This window comes from Emys orbicularis, chromosome 5, assembly GCF_028017835.1.
Source record: "Emys orbicularis isolate rEmyOrb1 chromosome 5, rEmyOrb1.hap1, whole genome shotgun sequence".
Lineage (NCBI taxonomy): Eukaryota > Metazoa > Chordata > Testudines > Emydidae > Emys > Emys orbicularis.
Window position 1 is genome coordinate 15,398,345 of NC_088687.1, and position 13,102 is coordinate 15,411,446.

Below are 13,102 nucleotides of genomic sequence, written 5' to 3' on the forward strand. Positions count from 1 at the left end.
TAATTCTCTTCTGTCTTATCTGGTTCACTGCACCATGCTAGCTCCCTCACAGTAAAAATTACACCTAATTCCTGTGACAAAGTCAGGCCGGGCAGCTGCAGGAGGGTCTGGGAAAACAGGTATGTTAGCCCTAGAATGCTAAAGGCCCTTTTTCCGACGAGCTGGGAAGGGGTTACTTCAAGTCAATTAGGGACACCTGAGTCCAATTAAGGGCTGCCTGACACCTGTTAAAACCTCTCTCCTGGTGGTGGTGGTGGGGGGGACAAACTGCTGCAAGGCTGGAGGTAGCAGGCAGATAGGTTTCTCCAGTGTGAGAGACTGCGCTCCTCCCCATAGGGGAGACACCCAAACCCAGGGCCTGTTTAGGGAAAGGACTGACACCCCGGGGCCAGAGACAGGACATCTTCCCCAGTGAGGGGGCCAGGGAAAGGTATTCCCTTTTTTCGGTGCGTAATAGACTTGTTTCCCTTTGTTTGGCAGAGAAGCACTCCTCAGGCCTGCCCCGAGGCCTACCGGGCAGGCTCTGAGAAACAAACCCCGAAGCGGGAAGACAGACACACTCTGGAGTGGGGCTGATTTACCCCAGGCCATGTCCCTGCCAGAGGAGGGAGCACTAGGTCCAGCAAGGCAGAAGGGGTGCCACGCCACATTCCCAATTGCAAATTTGCATATGCTCTTGTGGTACTATAACCCCTAACACCCACCACATTTGGCTCTTAAGAGGAAGGAATGAGAGAAGTCCAGGCTTGACACTTTAAAAAAAAACTAACCATGAGAAGAAATTGTTTCCGTATATTACAGGACTCTGAATAGAAAATTCCATTGTGAAGGCTAATCTGCAAGTTCCCCTTTTTGGAGGGAAATAAAAAGAAGAGTCATTCAAGCTGCGTTCAGTCTAACAGAGGCCAAGATGAAGAACCTGGCTGTAGTCCTGGCAATAGCCCTGATTGTAACTGATCTCACTACCCTGACTGGTGAGTAACTTTTCCTACTAGAACTTCACGCTCTTGTATAATTGGCTTTTAAAAGGATGTAATTTTCACCATGAACCGGTCAATAAGCCCTATAAGCTATGCCTCTCCTTTTGGCGTAGGCGCTATTCCTACCCCTCGATTAGTAAGGCCCTGATTCTGAAAGTTGAACTGTGCAGGCAGATTCTCATACCCATGCACAGATCCAGAGAGTGCCACCTTGCCCCACCACGGACAGCTCCATTTCGGTGCCTCGGGGTATGCAAGACTGGAACCTAAACTTGTATTCCTTTTTACATTACATTGTGTTATAATGGAATACACAAACCAGTAAATAGGACTATCTACACACACACACTATTTATAGTACTTTATAGTCCAAACCCATGTACAGTACTCCCTATTTTGCTTTTCTCCTTATAACATCCAAAATAAGACATCTTTGAAAATATTAATGCAACACTGCAAATGAGACAGAACATGCTGTATTTTTTAATTAACCCATTTTAAATGTTAGTTACAATGAAACTATATTTTGACATAAATGATGTAACTGGGAAAAAGGCTTGTGATTTCTCATATGGGGAGTAAATTAATATTTATCTCTCATGCCTCTTACAGTAATTCTCCCTCTCTACAACTCTAGGCAGGGAGAGATTATTGGTTCATTTTGGTTCACCAGTACTGCCACACCTTTTTTACCCTCTTAACTGGGTAAAATGAGATTAAGTATGTTCCACCCAGTCCCTTTAAAATTTCACAATTCTATTTCTGATCGAATTTGTCTTAACCATTTTTTGTTAGTGACTTTGAATAAGCAACTTAATATGACAATTTATTAATTACATGCAGCAGTCTGGGAGTCAGCTGCAAACTCCAATCATTTTACTGGTGAAACAGATGTCAAAGCATTCAGTTTCAATATCTACAGTATAGCATCACCACAGAAACTGTGGCCTTCGATGTTTGGTTTTCTTACCTGGAACTCTAAACTAAGAGTTAGGGCTTGATACCTGCTACTACTGAAGCCAATTGGAGTTTTGCCATTGAGTCCTATGTGAGCAGGATTGGACCTGTAATGATATTGGAAAAATTAACGTACTGCATGCTAAGCAGGGGTACCTAATTAGTCAAAGAAAATATCAAGGCATCAGTAATATTGACCCTGATCCTGCAAAAACTTACATATGCCTGTCTTTATGCACTGCAAGTAGTAGACTTCACTGAAATCAATGGCACTGCTAACAGTATTTTAAGTTAAGCATGTGCATGTACCTTTGCGGGACTGGCACTGTCAATACTTTAAATCCCCAAATGCTGACTCCCCCGCACCCTCCTTCTCCTTTCTTGCAGTTGTCTTTTACACTTGGTCATTTCACTGCAATAACATTGCAAAAGGAATTATTACTGTAACAATTATTCTTTTATTATACTTTTTAAAGTACCAATCACTTGTTTTGTACATAATGGTAGAACTTAATAGACTGTGTAAAACATTGGGTAAATTTTCAGAAGTGCCTATATTCAAAAGTGACTTAAGTACTTGAGAGACTAGTTCCCATTGAGTTTCATCTCCTAATTGCCTGCTTCGTTAAAAATGGGCCTTAGCTTCTGAAATAAAAACCCTTATTACTGAAACTAAAATAAACATTTAAAGTAATATTACATGGACAGTTATTATGTCTTGGTTAAACTTAACACAATTTAACTCAAACATGGAAAAGTCTATTATAGCAAAACCAATGATTTTTTTGGCTGAACCAAAAGGCAAACATTTTCATTATAAAAAAAATCCAACTCACTAGAACAGAAGGAAAAAGTTGGAGCTTGTTTATTTTGGGGGAGAGCAGGATAATGGGTAAAACTTTCAGAAGCGGCTTAAGCACTTAGAAGACTAGTTTCCACTTAAATAGGTCTGGTCTATACTTAAAATTTAGATCAACCTAGCTACATCACACAGGGGTGTGAAAAGCTCACACTCCTGAATGCCATGATTATGGCAATCTAACGCCCAATGAGATGGGGCTAGGACAATGGAAATGTTTCTGTTGACCTTTCTACTGCCGTTCACAGAGATGACGTTGACAGAAAACCCCTTCTGTCGATGGAGGAAGCATCTACGCTACGGCACGACACCGCATAATGGTGCACTGCAGCTGCAGTGTAGACATGCCTTTAGGCTCTACATTTCAGTGTCTTTCTCCAATTTTAACCTTCTTCCAAACTAGTTACCTCCAAAGATATCTCACTTCTGTAATTACAGTACAGTGTAATATACAGGCTTGCAGAAAACCTTCACTGCTTCCTCCACCTTTTAAGGTCTTTGTACCCACATGGAGTAACTCACAGGATGAGGGCATTTGTTAATTTACATCTGAACTTAACAGGTCTGATCCTGAAACTGATTGCACGTGGGTCGGCTACTGTGCCTCTGTGGAACCCCACTGATGTCCATGGAGCTCCATGCGACCCAGCATCCCTCCACACAGCCCTGTAATGGGCATAGAATAAATGTATTATTCCATGGGCACAAAATAAATGTATTATTAATTACTTGTCCTATGGTAGAGTCTAGAAGTCAGGGCACCAATGTGCTAGGCACTGTACAAGCAAAGAGCTAGATTATGAACTCTTCAGGGCAGGGACTCAGTTTAAGACTGTAGACAACAGATAAATACAAACCAACCAACCGGCGGCATAAGGAAATGATACTATTGAGCATGATAAACGGCGCTCATAGCATACGAGTTGCCTAACCATTGTCAAGTGTTCTGCGGGTATCACGAAAGAGAGAGAGAGAGTTTGAAGGAGGACAACAAAATACCCTTAACTCCCATCCCGCTTTCCCTCACATGGCTATGGCTCATAGTCAAAAAGACAGTGATGTAAATTCAACGGTTATTTTCATTAGTGTTTATTTGTTATTTTTGATGTGCTCTCCGTAGTAGCTTAGAATGGGTTTGGGCCTTGGCAATTTTTGGCTAACAGAGACAAAAAGATGGTTTTGTTCAACGCTTCCTGTTGCAGGTCTACCTATGGAAAGCCTTCTAACCAACCAGAGATGCAGATGCCGCAAGCAAACCTCAGATGTCATCAGTGCTTGGAAGATTAGTTTTATTGAGGTGATTCCTCAGGGGATTCAGTGTAGAAGGAAGGAGATTATGTAAGTGGGAACTCCAATGACCCTCAATTTATGCAATTTCTTTTGGCATTCATTCACTGAGTAGTTTGTGTGATCAGTTTTCTATCCAGGGGTTGTTTATACATGTCCTGCCTCAGCTCTTGAGATCCTGCCAGACCTCTTGTAGATTAACTGTAACAGATTCCACTGAATCCGAGACCTCCATGCAAGAAGAGGCAAGAATTGCCCCTAGCCAGGATGTGAAATGCCTCTATTCACTTTAATGGGGTGTGACCTCTGAATCCTCACTGGCCTAGTCTAAACTAAGGAAAGGTGCATTTTAAAATGTGTTGGGTCTTGTTTCTGTGACAGCTGCCATCTTGGCCAACATACCAGATACTGAACTGGGACGCTCCAGAGCTAAACACATGAGTCTCTACAGCATGAGTTAAAATGCCAGATTATGTAGCTAGGGGCCATAATGAACTCGCACTGAGCACTGGGTTACATCTCCACACACAAGTTGCACTGGTTTCACTAAGATAGTGATTGATTCAACTGATTTAGCTGAATCCTGTGCAAATCCATGTGTACATTTACAAGACACACTTATAAGCGATTTAAAACTGGTTATACCAGTATGACTTACCTGTCAATTGACTGAGGTAAGTTAAACTGACAAGAGCCATGTTTACATCAAGTTCACACCTTATCCACAGAGGGGTTTGCATCAGTTTAAAGTCACCTTTGAAATGCAAAACCCCCAGCACCTATCCACCCCCAACAGGCAAGCCCACCACAACCCCAACCCCAAACCACAAGGCAACTCCACACCCACTCCCCCCTCCCCCTTGTCACTCTTGTGACTCAAATCCTCTCTCACACACATGCTCCGTGCACTTGCGCATTGGTGGGCAAACAGCTGTTGTATTTCAGCAGGTTTGATCTGTTATCTCAAAGTGCGGAAGTGGGGACACTGCAGCATCTTTAGCTGGCCACAGAAACTTTTCTCATTCGATATCCCAGTGCATTGTGATGATGATGCAGATCTTTAGAAGCATATAAAAAAAAAAAAAAAAAACCCAGCAGATTAATTTATTTTTCTGGCAACTGTCAAATCCATTTAAAAAACAGCCAGGCGGGTCAAATAACCAACCTCCGCCCTGTGCTCAGGGGACCTAGGGCCCAGCTCCGTAGCTCAGGGGTAACCCTAAATCGCATATTTAGTTAAACTGGGACAGTGTGGGCCTGGTACACCCTCAAAAATTTTAACAGATATAGCTATTTCAGTTAAGGGGTGTGATTTTGTTTTTTTTTAAACTGAAATAGTTTTACCAGTACAAGCCCTAGTATGCGTCAGCCATACCAGTATAAAGGTGCCTCAGACCAGTATGGGCTATTCCCCTTCCTTGTACAGGAATAGCTATACCAGTATAAAGCACCTCTACACCAGTATAACCCACCTGGGCAGGTTGTACTTTAACTCTGACTATACAAGTAAAGCTGCACAACTCCGTAGACAAGGCCTCAGTGTGTAAGGGCAGGCTTTAGCTACCAAGTTTCAATGAAGTGCTGTTTCAAAACATTTTAGCAGTGAGAGCAGACCTTTAAAAAGAGAGGAGAGCCCAGAGTTGAAGATAACCAGCTAACTCTCTCTCTTTATTTTTTTTTTTTATTAAGAGCACTTAATTAAAACATGTTAGCTGCCACATAAGGAACCCACAGATGCTTTTTCCTAGTCTAGAAAAGGTCGGTGTCTCAGGGCTTGCCTACACAAGAAATGTTTCCAGTTATATCTGAGTAGTTAAACCTCTATAGCCATACTGGTCTAACTCCCTGCACAGACACTTTTAATCCAGAATAAGAGTAGCTTTCTCCAATTTAGTCTGAACTCCTTCCAAAGTGACATAAGTAAACCAGAAAAAGCAGCTCCTATTCCAATTAGAGTGTCCATGCGGGGAGTTATACCAGTAAAACGTTTAATGTTTTAAATTCACATTTTAGCTTAGAGTGGTATAAATTTCCGGTGTAGACAAGCCCTGGCGCAAACCCCTCTGTGGACACTCTGTTCACTTGATGTAAACATGGCTCTTGTCAGTTTAATTTAGGCCGTATCTGCACTCAGGAATAGCCCTGTCTGAGCATGCAGGATACCTGCACCTGTGCTCACCCCTAAGTGTTTGTGGCCCCATTGGAACTCAACTTAATTAGTTGCCAGTTAATTCAAGTTAGCTCGCACCTTTGTAAATGCTAATTTAGACACTGTCACCCCCACACCACCTGGGTGTGGTGTTCTGTCCCATTTAGTGGTCCGAGACCACTTAAATGGAGAGATAAAATGAGTCTGCTCTACACCTCAGCTACCAGCCAGTAACTTTTAGTTCATGCACTAAGCTCCAGAGATCCCCGGTTCGATCCTGACCACTGACAACAGCGGGGTCTGTCAGCGTTACAACTGCACAGATTTTTGAGGTTTACTATAGGGCTCTGCCTGGGGTACATCACAACTGCGTGTGTCCTGGAACAAACATTTGCAAAGAGTATCTAAACTGGCATTTACAGAGGAGTTGGCTCAATTGGTTCATTGCCAATTGTTACTTGAGTTACAACACAGCCATAAACTCCTCTCTATACCTACTCTAAGTGTAAACAAAGATATTCAGAGATTTACACCAATTTTGCTAGTCAGGATTTAACCTTGCTTAAAATAATGTAAACCCTGCTTAGCTGAAAGCCCCTTGCACGTGTTTGTCTACATTCAGGGCTTGGCTACACTTGCGAGTTTAGAGCGCATTAAAGCAGCCCCGGGTGCCCTAGCTCACTACCCGTCCACACTGGCAAAGCATGTAGAGCGCTCTGACTCCACGGCTAGAGCGCTCCAGGTACTCCACCTCGGTGAGAGGAGTAACACTTGGTGCGCCTTGGCTGAAACGCCCGGGCGTCAGTGTGAACAAGGTGTTGCATTACTGTGCTCTGATCAGCCTCCGGAAATGTCCCATAATCCCTTTAAGTCAAGTGGCCACTCTTGTCATTGTTTTGGAATCGCTGCAGGAATGCCGATATGCCCTTTGAAAGCTCCGTTTCTGAAAACCGGCTGCTTATCTGCTCCGAGACAAAGCAACCATTACTGTGGAATGCTGTGTGAGAGAGAGACACGGGGGGAGGGGGAGGGTCTGCTGCTGTCTGAACTTACAAGACAGCATGTTAACATGCTCTCAGCCCCCCAAAAACCCACTCTCTCTCTCCCCACATACACACAACACACTCTCTGTCACACTCCACCCCACCCCACCACCTTTTGAAAAGCACGTTGCAGCCACTTGCATGCTGGGATAGCTACCACAATGCACTGCTCTCTGTGGCCATTGCAAGAGCTGCTAATGTGGCCACGCCAGTGCGCTGTCAGCTGTCAGTGTGGACAGACTACAGCGCTTTCCCTACTGCGCTCTACGATGGCTGGTTTAACTCAAAGCGCTCTACATCTGCAAGTGTAGCCATGCCCTTAGGCTATATCTTCACTGCAGAGTGAGCTGGGGTGTAAGCAACCACAGTGCAAAGTCACACCAAAATGTACTATGTCCTCACTGGTCCTGTGCTCCCCAGTGTGTCGCACAGACCATGCGTCTTGTGCTGCAGTAAGAACTACGTTGTTTGAGCTGCTCTAGGAATCTTTCCCAATGAATTGTGGGAGAACTTGTCTGTCCTTCTGAGCACCCAGGGATAATTGGGAGAAGGCATTAAGGACTATCAACCCAAGTGGTTTAGCCTGCACCTTGGCTGCAAAGTGGGTGTGTTATCGGCCTGAGTGAAAGCAACACCTGAGATTTAACCCACACCCCCAGCCGTGCCAGCTAGCCCGGGTTTAGAGCACCACCATCAAACCAGGGTCAGAGCTTTGCGTGTGGACAGCAGAAGGGTTGGGGCAGCACCCATGTCAGAACCCAAGTTAGCTCTGAGTGAAGACATGCTCTTGGGGTCAGCACCGGTGCACTATACTGAATGCTGAAATTGCCAGTTCCATACATCCAAACCCAGCTCCCACTTGAACACTGCAGAATTACTCTTCTGCAGTGGCGGATTAGCCACTGGGCCAATGGGGACCCGTGCTCAGGGGCCCCGGCCAATTGGGTGGTCCTGGAAAAATGCGTGCCCCCGTACCCTGACGCTGGCGCTCCTGTGCTGGGGCGTGGGGGAAGCCCCCATGCCCTGACCCCACTCCCCAGCAGGAATGCCAGGCAGGCAGGACAAGTCCCCGCTCCACAGCAGGAGTGCCAGGCGGGGTGGGGGATGAGGTGGCTGCAGGCTAAAAGGGAGGGGAGGGGCCCCCACTTGATCTGGCCACGGTCCCACAGAACTGTAATCTGCCTCGGCTCTTCTCGCTAGGTGACCTCCTGGAAGATTTCCCAAGGGTTGATATTATGAGAAGCTAAAATGACCCCATTATGTTTCACAGACTTACCCTGAAGAGTAAACAGAAAGCCTGCGTGCATCCCAATGCACCGTGGATCCAGCTATTGCTTAATAAGCTGACGCAGAGGTACTCTATATGTGTTAGCTAATAGCCACCTGTGGGTGGGCACCTCAGGGGTGAAAGTAATTTAAAGGATTTACCAGTACGCCAGAGTCCTGAGCAGGGCGGGGCCTCAACCGGAAGAGGCGGGGCCTTTCAAGATTTAAAGGCCCTGGGGCTCGGGCTGTGGCTGGGAGCCCCAGGGCCTTTAAATCACCCTGGAGCTACTAGCTGCAGAGGCGGCTGGGAGCCCCGGGACTCAGGGGCGAATTAAAGGGCCCGGGGCTCCGGCCGCCGCGGCGCTCCGGGCCCTTTAAATCATCGCGGGAGCCCTGCCGCCGCTACACCGGGGCGGCAGGGCTCAGGCTAGGGCTGGGGTAGCGGCGGCAGGGCTCCAGAGGCAATTTAAAGGGCCTGGTGCTCCTGCCACTGCGGGGAGCCCTGGGCCCTTTAAATCGCCTCCGGAGCTCTGGCAGCACTTTAAAGGGCCCGGGGCTCCCCGCAGGGGCCGGAGCCCTGGGCCCTTTAAATCACTGCCGGAGAAGTTGGTCCAGTCTGGCACAGTGTACCAGCTCTTGCCGGTACACCGTACCGTACCGTACCAGCTTACTTTCACCTCTGGGGCACCTTGAGAAAGAGATGCAAGTATATATAGCAAAATAGTTTTTTTTCTGGCTCACCAGTTCAAACTGAAAAACAGCCAGGGGTCTAAAGAAGAGAAAAAGGAGTCTAATCATACGCAAGTCTCTTTTGCTGCCACTCGACAGTCAGAAGAATCTAGCAATGTGTTCTATTCTGCCACTTCAAATTCCTTCCCCCTACAGAGACCAGCCCTTAATGCTATTGTGAACCATTAAACAGCTGCTACATTCTACACTTGAGGGAGCAGTATTTCAGTGAGGGATTTACTGTGTGTAAAGCACTTGGGGGGAGGGAGGCATGAGAAATATCATTATGCAAATACTAGGCATTGACCAACAGAAAAGATTCATTTCAGAAAAGCTTGGAAATGATGGTGCAAGACGTTTCTTTCCCTAACGTCTATGCATCAGAAACAGTCGCCTGGATAATTAATTTAAATTCCCCATCTCACAACTAGCGTTCAAACATCACAAGCACCACAGTGATAGGAACAGAGCATGAACCGCCCTCAGTTCAGACACACTATAAATTGCCATTTGTAGTTTGCAGTAATTGACTCCTGGTTTGGATAATTTTAAGTAACTAAAAATATTTGCTACCTTATTTAAAAAAAACAACTTTTTTCTCTCTCGATACAGTAACAGCGTCAGTGCAGTGCAATTCTTTGACTGATTTTTCCCAGCAAAGGAAACCAACGAGACGCAGGCTTACTAATGGACTGAAATTCCTTTCCTGGAAAGCAACGATTCACCGATTTCCCAACTACCATTACTACTTTGTTATGCTATTTTTTACTCTACTAAGCATGTTTAAGGGCTGCAGTTTGAAAATCTATAGTTACTTGTGGTTGCCCTCATCAACCTCAGGGGAAAGAGTATGGATTTGTGCCTATTTTGATTGGAACAGTAAGCATGAACTCTGCCTTGTGAATGCTTATTATTTCTACTGAGACAAATACTGTGAAGAGCTTAGCTCCAAATATGTTGTGGAGAGGATTCAAGTGGACCCTCCCTATTCCTGCAGAAGTTAACTATGAAATAATTAGTAAGTGTACTACTCTACCCTATATCACAGGGTAAAACTCATCTTCTTCAGCTGTCAGTAAAAGTGCATCGCTTCCCTCCTGCTAGCTCTCACCCTGGTATTTGGCACCTCCTTTCAAGCGCTCTATAACTCTGTCCCCCGACCGCCTCTAATTATAGACCCTCAATTCCACCAGCGCTTCCACCCATTTGTCAACGTCTTGAACAACTGCCTCCGTGTTGTCTTCCACATGGCCCCCTAGGCATGGTATGACCTCGGAGAGTCCATCTGCAAGGCTGTAAGGATAAGGCCTTTGTAGCCATATTGCAAGGCCCAAGGCCTTCATCTGCAGTCAGGTTAAAAGAACAGCAGCTATTAGCTGAGAGGCAGGAAGTCACATCCTTACAGTCCATCTAAATTACATTAAAACAATGTAATATCAGCTGTTAAGACGGAGACCCCGTCCTAATGGCCCCCACTATCACCAGATAAAGAAACAGATCTGAAGATGGCTAAAGCAAACTTAGTTCGACAGCCTTATCAATAGCCGTGGTTGTGAAATCCTCGTTTCTTTATTGTTTTGTCATTATGGTCCCCGCTTCCCTATTGTCTGTCTGTCTGATCTCTGTCCGGTTCTTTGTTTGTCTGTTACATCATTAATTTTGCTAGGTGTAAATTAATTAAGGTGGTGGGGTAGGATTGGTTAGAGAATTTCGGTAGGATTGGTTAGTAAAATTTTAGTTAAATAATTGGTTAAAGTCTAGCTCAGCAGGGCTCAAGTTTCACTATATAAACTGGGTCCAAAAGAAAGTTCTTTGGGAACAAACTCCAGGACACAGCGCCAAGAACAGAGCTGCCAAACTTCAACACTCTGCCAATGACACCGTGCAGAAACTGGAGTTCCCCCAGATGGACCTGATCCTGACTGGCCATCAAGTTCATCTGCCTGATTGGGAATGGTGAGCACTGTACGTGTAGTGTGTGCAGTCTGGTTTTGGTGCTTGTTCATAAATAGAGGATAAGGATATTACCATGTAAGGCTCTTTCACTGGTAAAAGGTCCTGCAAACCCGCAGAAAATTACACCCTGAGCCCTAGGAATTGGGTGAGGGTGGGTATTTAAAATGACAGGGTTATGCCTGAGCCCTAGGAACGGGGTAAGGGTGGGTGCCCTAGAGTGTGTGAGTAACAGAGAATTTTGTGCAGGTAACAGGCCGTAGCCTCGCTGCTTTTCAGTCCCTCTTAACTCACTTCTGCCATGCTGTCTATAGTGAATGTTGTAGATTTGTACAGGAAAAAAAACCCCAAACCCTTTTCTAATCTCTGTCAACCTGCCTCCTCTTAGACTGCGTGCTCCTTAGGACAGGGGCTATGCCTTGTTGTAGGTCTAGAAAGAGCCTAACGTATTGAAGCCACTACCACAAACAATGGAGTATTGAGAGTTTTATTAAAGCTGTCACCCTGACCCACTTGCGTGTTAGTAAAATTCAAAGTAGACTACCATTTCCACTACAGAGCCCATTTTTCCAGACAACCTGATTTGACTGTGTAAAACTTCTACGTGTAGCAAACCCCTCTTCCACATCCCTCATGTACGTTTCTGGTCTCTTCTGGCTTACATGTAAATTAGTTACCTAAGTACAGGACACAGCAGGGTAGAAGAGAGAAACCTAGGAGCCACCTCCTCTGATTGATCTTTGATCCTTGTCAGTGGTCCAGGAACTTTAGTTTCACCTGTGGGGTTAGTGGGGCAGGACTATTACCCTAGGCCAAGGAGTCTCCCACTTTTCATTTTGTGGACCACCTCATGTGGACCAATGGCCTTTTCCCCCACAAGTTGGTTCTGAGAATGTCCTTTGGTGCCCAGCCAAGGAGGACTCCATGAATCACGTCTGTGAGGCCCTGTTCTTAAGGAATAAGTATCTGGTCGAGTGTTACTCCCTCGCTTGCTCATACATGCCAGATGGCAGCAAGAGGCTTTATTAAAAGGTAATACTCTTTATGGAGTAACGCTCTGCTTTGCCCCATTGCAAGTTTGATCTCTCATTATTAGTTCTCTGATTTACAGCAGGTTCCAACCTAGATCCCCATTGCGCTAAGTGTGGTACAAAACACATAGTGAGAGACAATCCCTGTGTGCCCCAAGCAGTTTACCAGACAGAGGCACAGAGAGGGGAAGTCACACTGCTGGTCAGTGGCAAGTGTCCTAACTCCCAGTCCCAGCAGCCAATCCACGTTCTCGCTCCTGTGAATATTTATGTTCCATGCACTGCTATACTATCTGAGCCACCTATCTGGGTAAGCAGAAACATATTTGGGACTCTGATCTGGATCAGTGCATTTCGCCTCACAAAATTCATTTGTGGTGGGACAGACTGCTATGCGATTCCAGCTCTGCTGTTACCAGATACAAAACTAGACTGGCTTCTCTTTTCTCGGGGTTGCCATTTCTGTTCTGACTGCACTTTAATTGTACTGTACATTTTGCAATAAAATCATTTATGCACTTGGTGGTTTCAGATTTGAGAATTGGTTCCACTCGGATTTCAAATGAAAACTTTGTTTTCTTCAAACATGCCGGTGAAGTTTCATTAGGTAAAATTGTCTAAGGCAGCCACCTCATTCCAATGCAATTATTACTCCATAAGATGTAGTTCTAAATAAAAGCTCCCTATTTTATGAAAACAGCTGGGTACATGTTCCTGCAAAATGCATATTTCTTCCTTCCTCCCTCCCATTCAGAGAGAGTTTGTAGTAAATCCTTTATCCATGACCCTGCACAGCTGTATGCAGTAAATAAACCTAGTCCTACAGTTTTCTGAGGTCTAATCAAGCA

At 45.3% G+C, this 13,102-nt stretch overlaps 1 protein-coding gene across 1 annotated transcript; it reads left to right on the forward strand.

The window, feature by feature from the left end:
• Positions 1 to 910: 910 nt before the first annotated feature.
• LOC135878920 (C-X-C motif chemokine 13-like) lies at positions 911 to 9,916 on the forward strand. The gene is made up of 4 exons (XM_065404667.1): positions 911 to 974; positions 3,999 to 4,134; positions 8,546 to 8,629; positions 9,883 to 9,916. The coding sequence occupies exons 1-4, from the start codon at positions 911 to 913 to the stop codon at positions 9,914 to 9,916; spliced, it is 318 nt and encodes a 105-aa protein (XP_065260739.1).
• The last annotated feature ends 3,186 nt before the right edge of the window (positions 9,917 to 13,102 follow it).

Bases quoted from the DNA above. Each gene is read 5' to 3' on its own strand.
- LOC135878920 (XM_065404667.1), top strand. From the start codon at position 911: ATGAAGAACCTGGCTGTAGTCCTGGCAATAGCCCTGATTGTAACTGAT. The intron at 4,135-8,545 runs GTAAGTGGGAAC...TATGTTTCACAG, and splicing joins TGTAGAAGGAAGGAGATTAT to ACTTACCCTGAAGAGTAAAC. The intron at 8,630-9,882 runs GTACTCTATATG...CTCTCGATACAG, and splicing joins CTTAATAAGCTGACGCAGAG to TAACAGCGTCAGTGCAGTGC.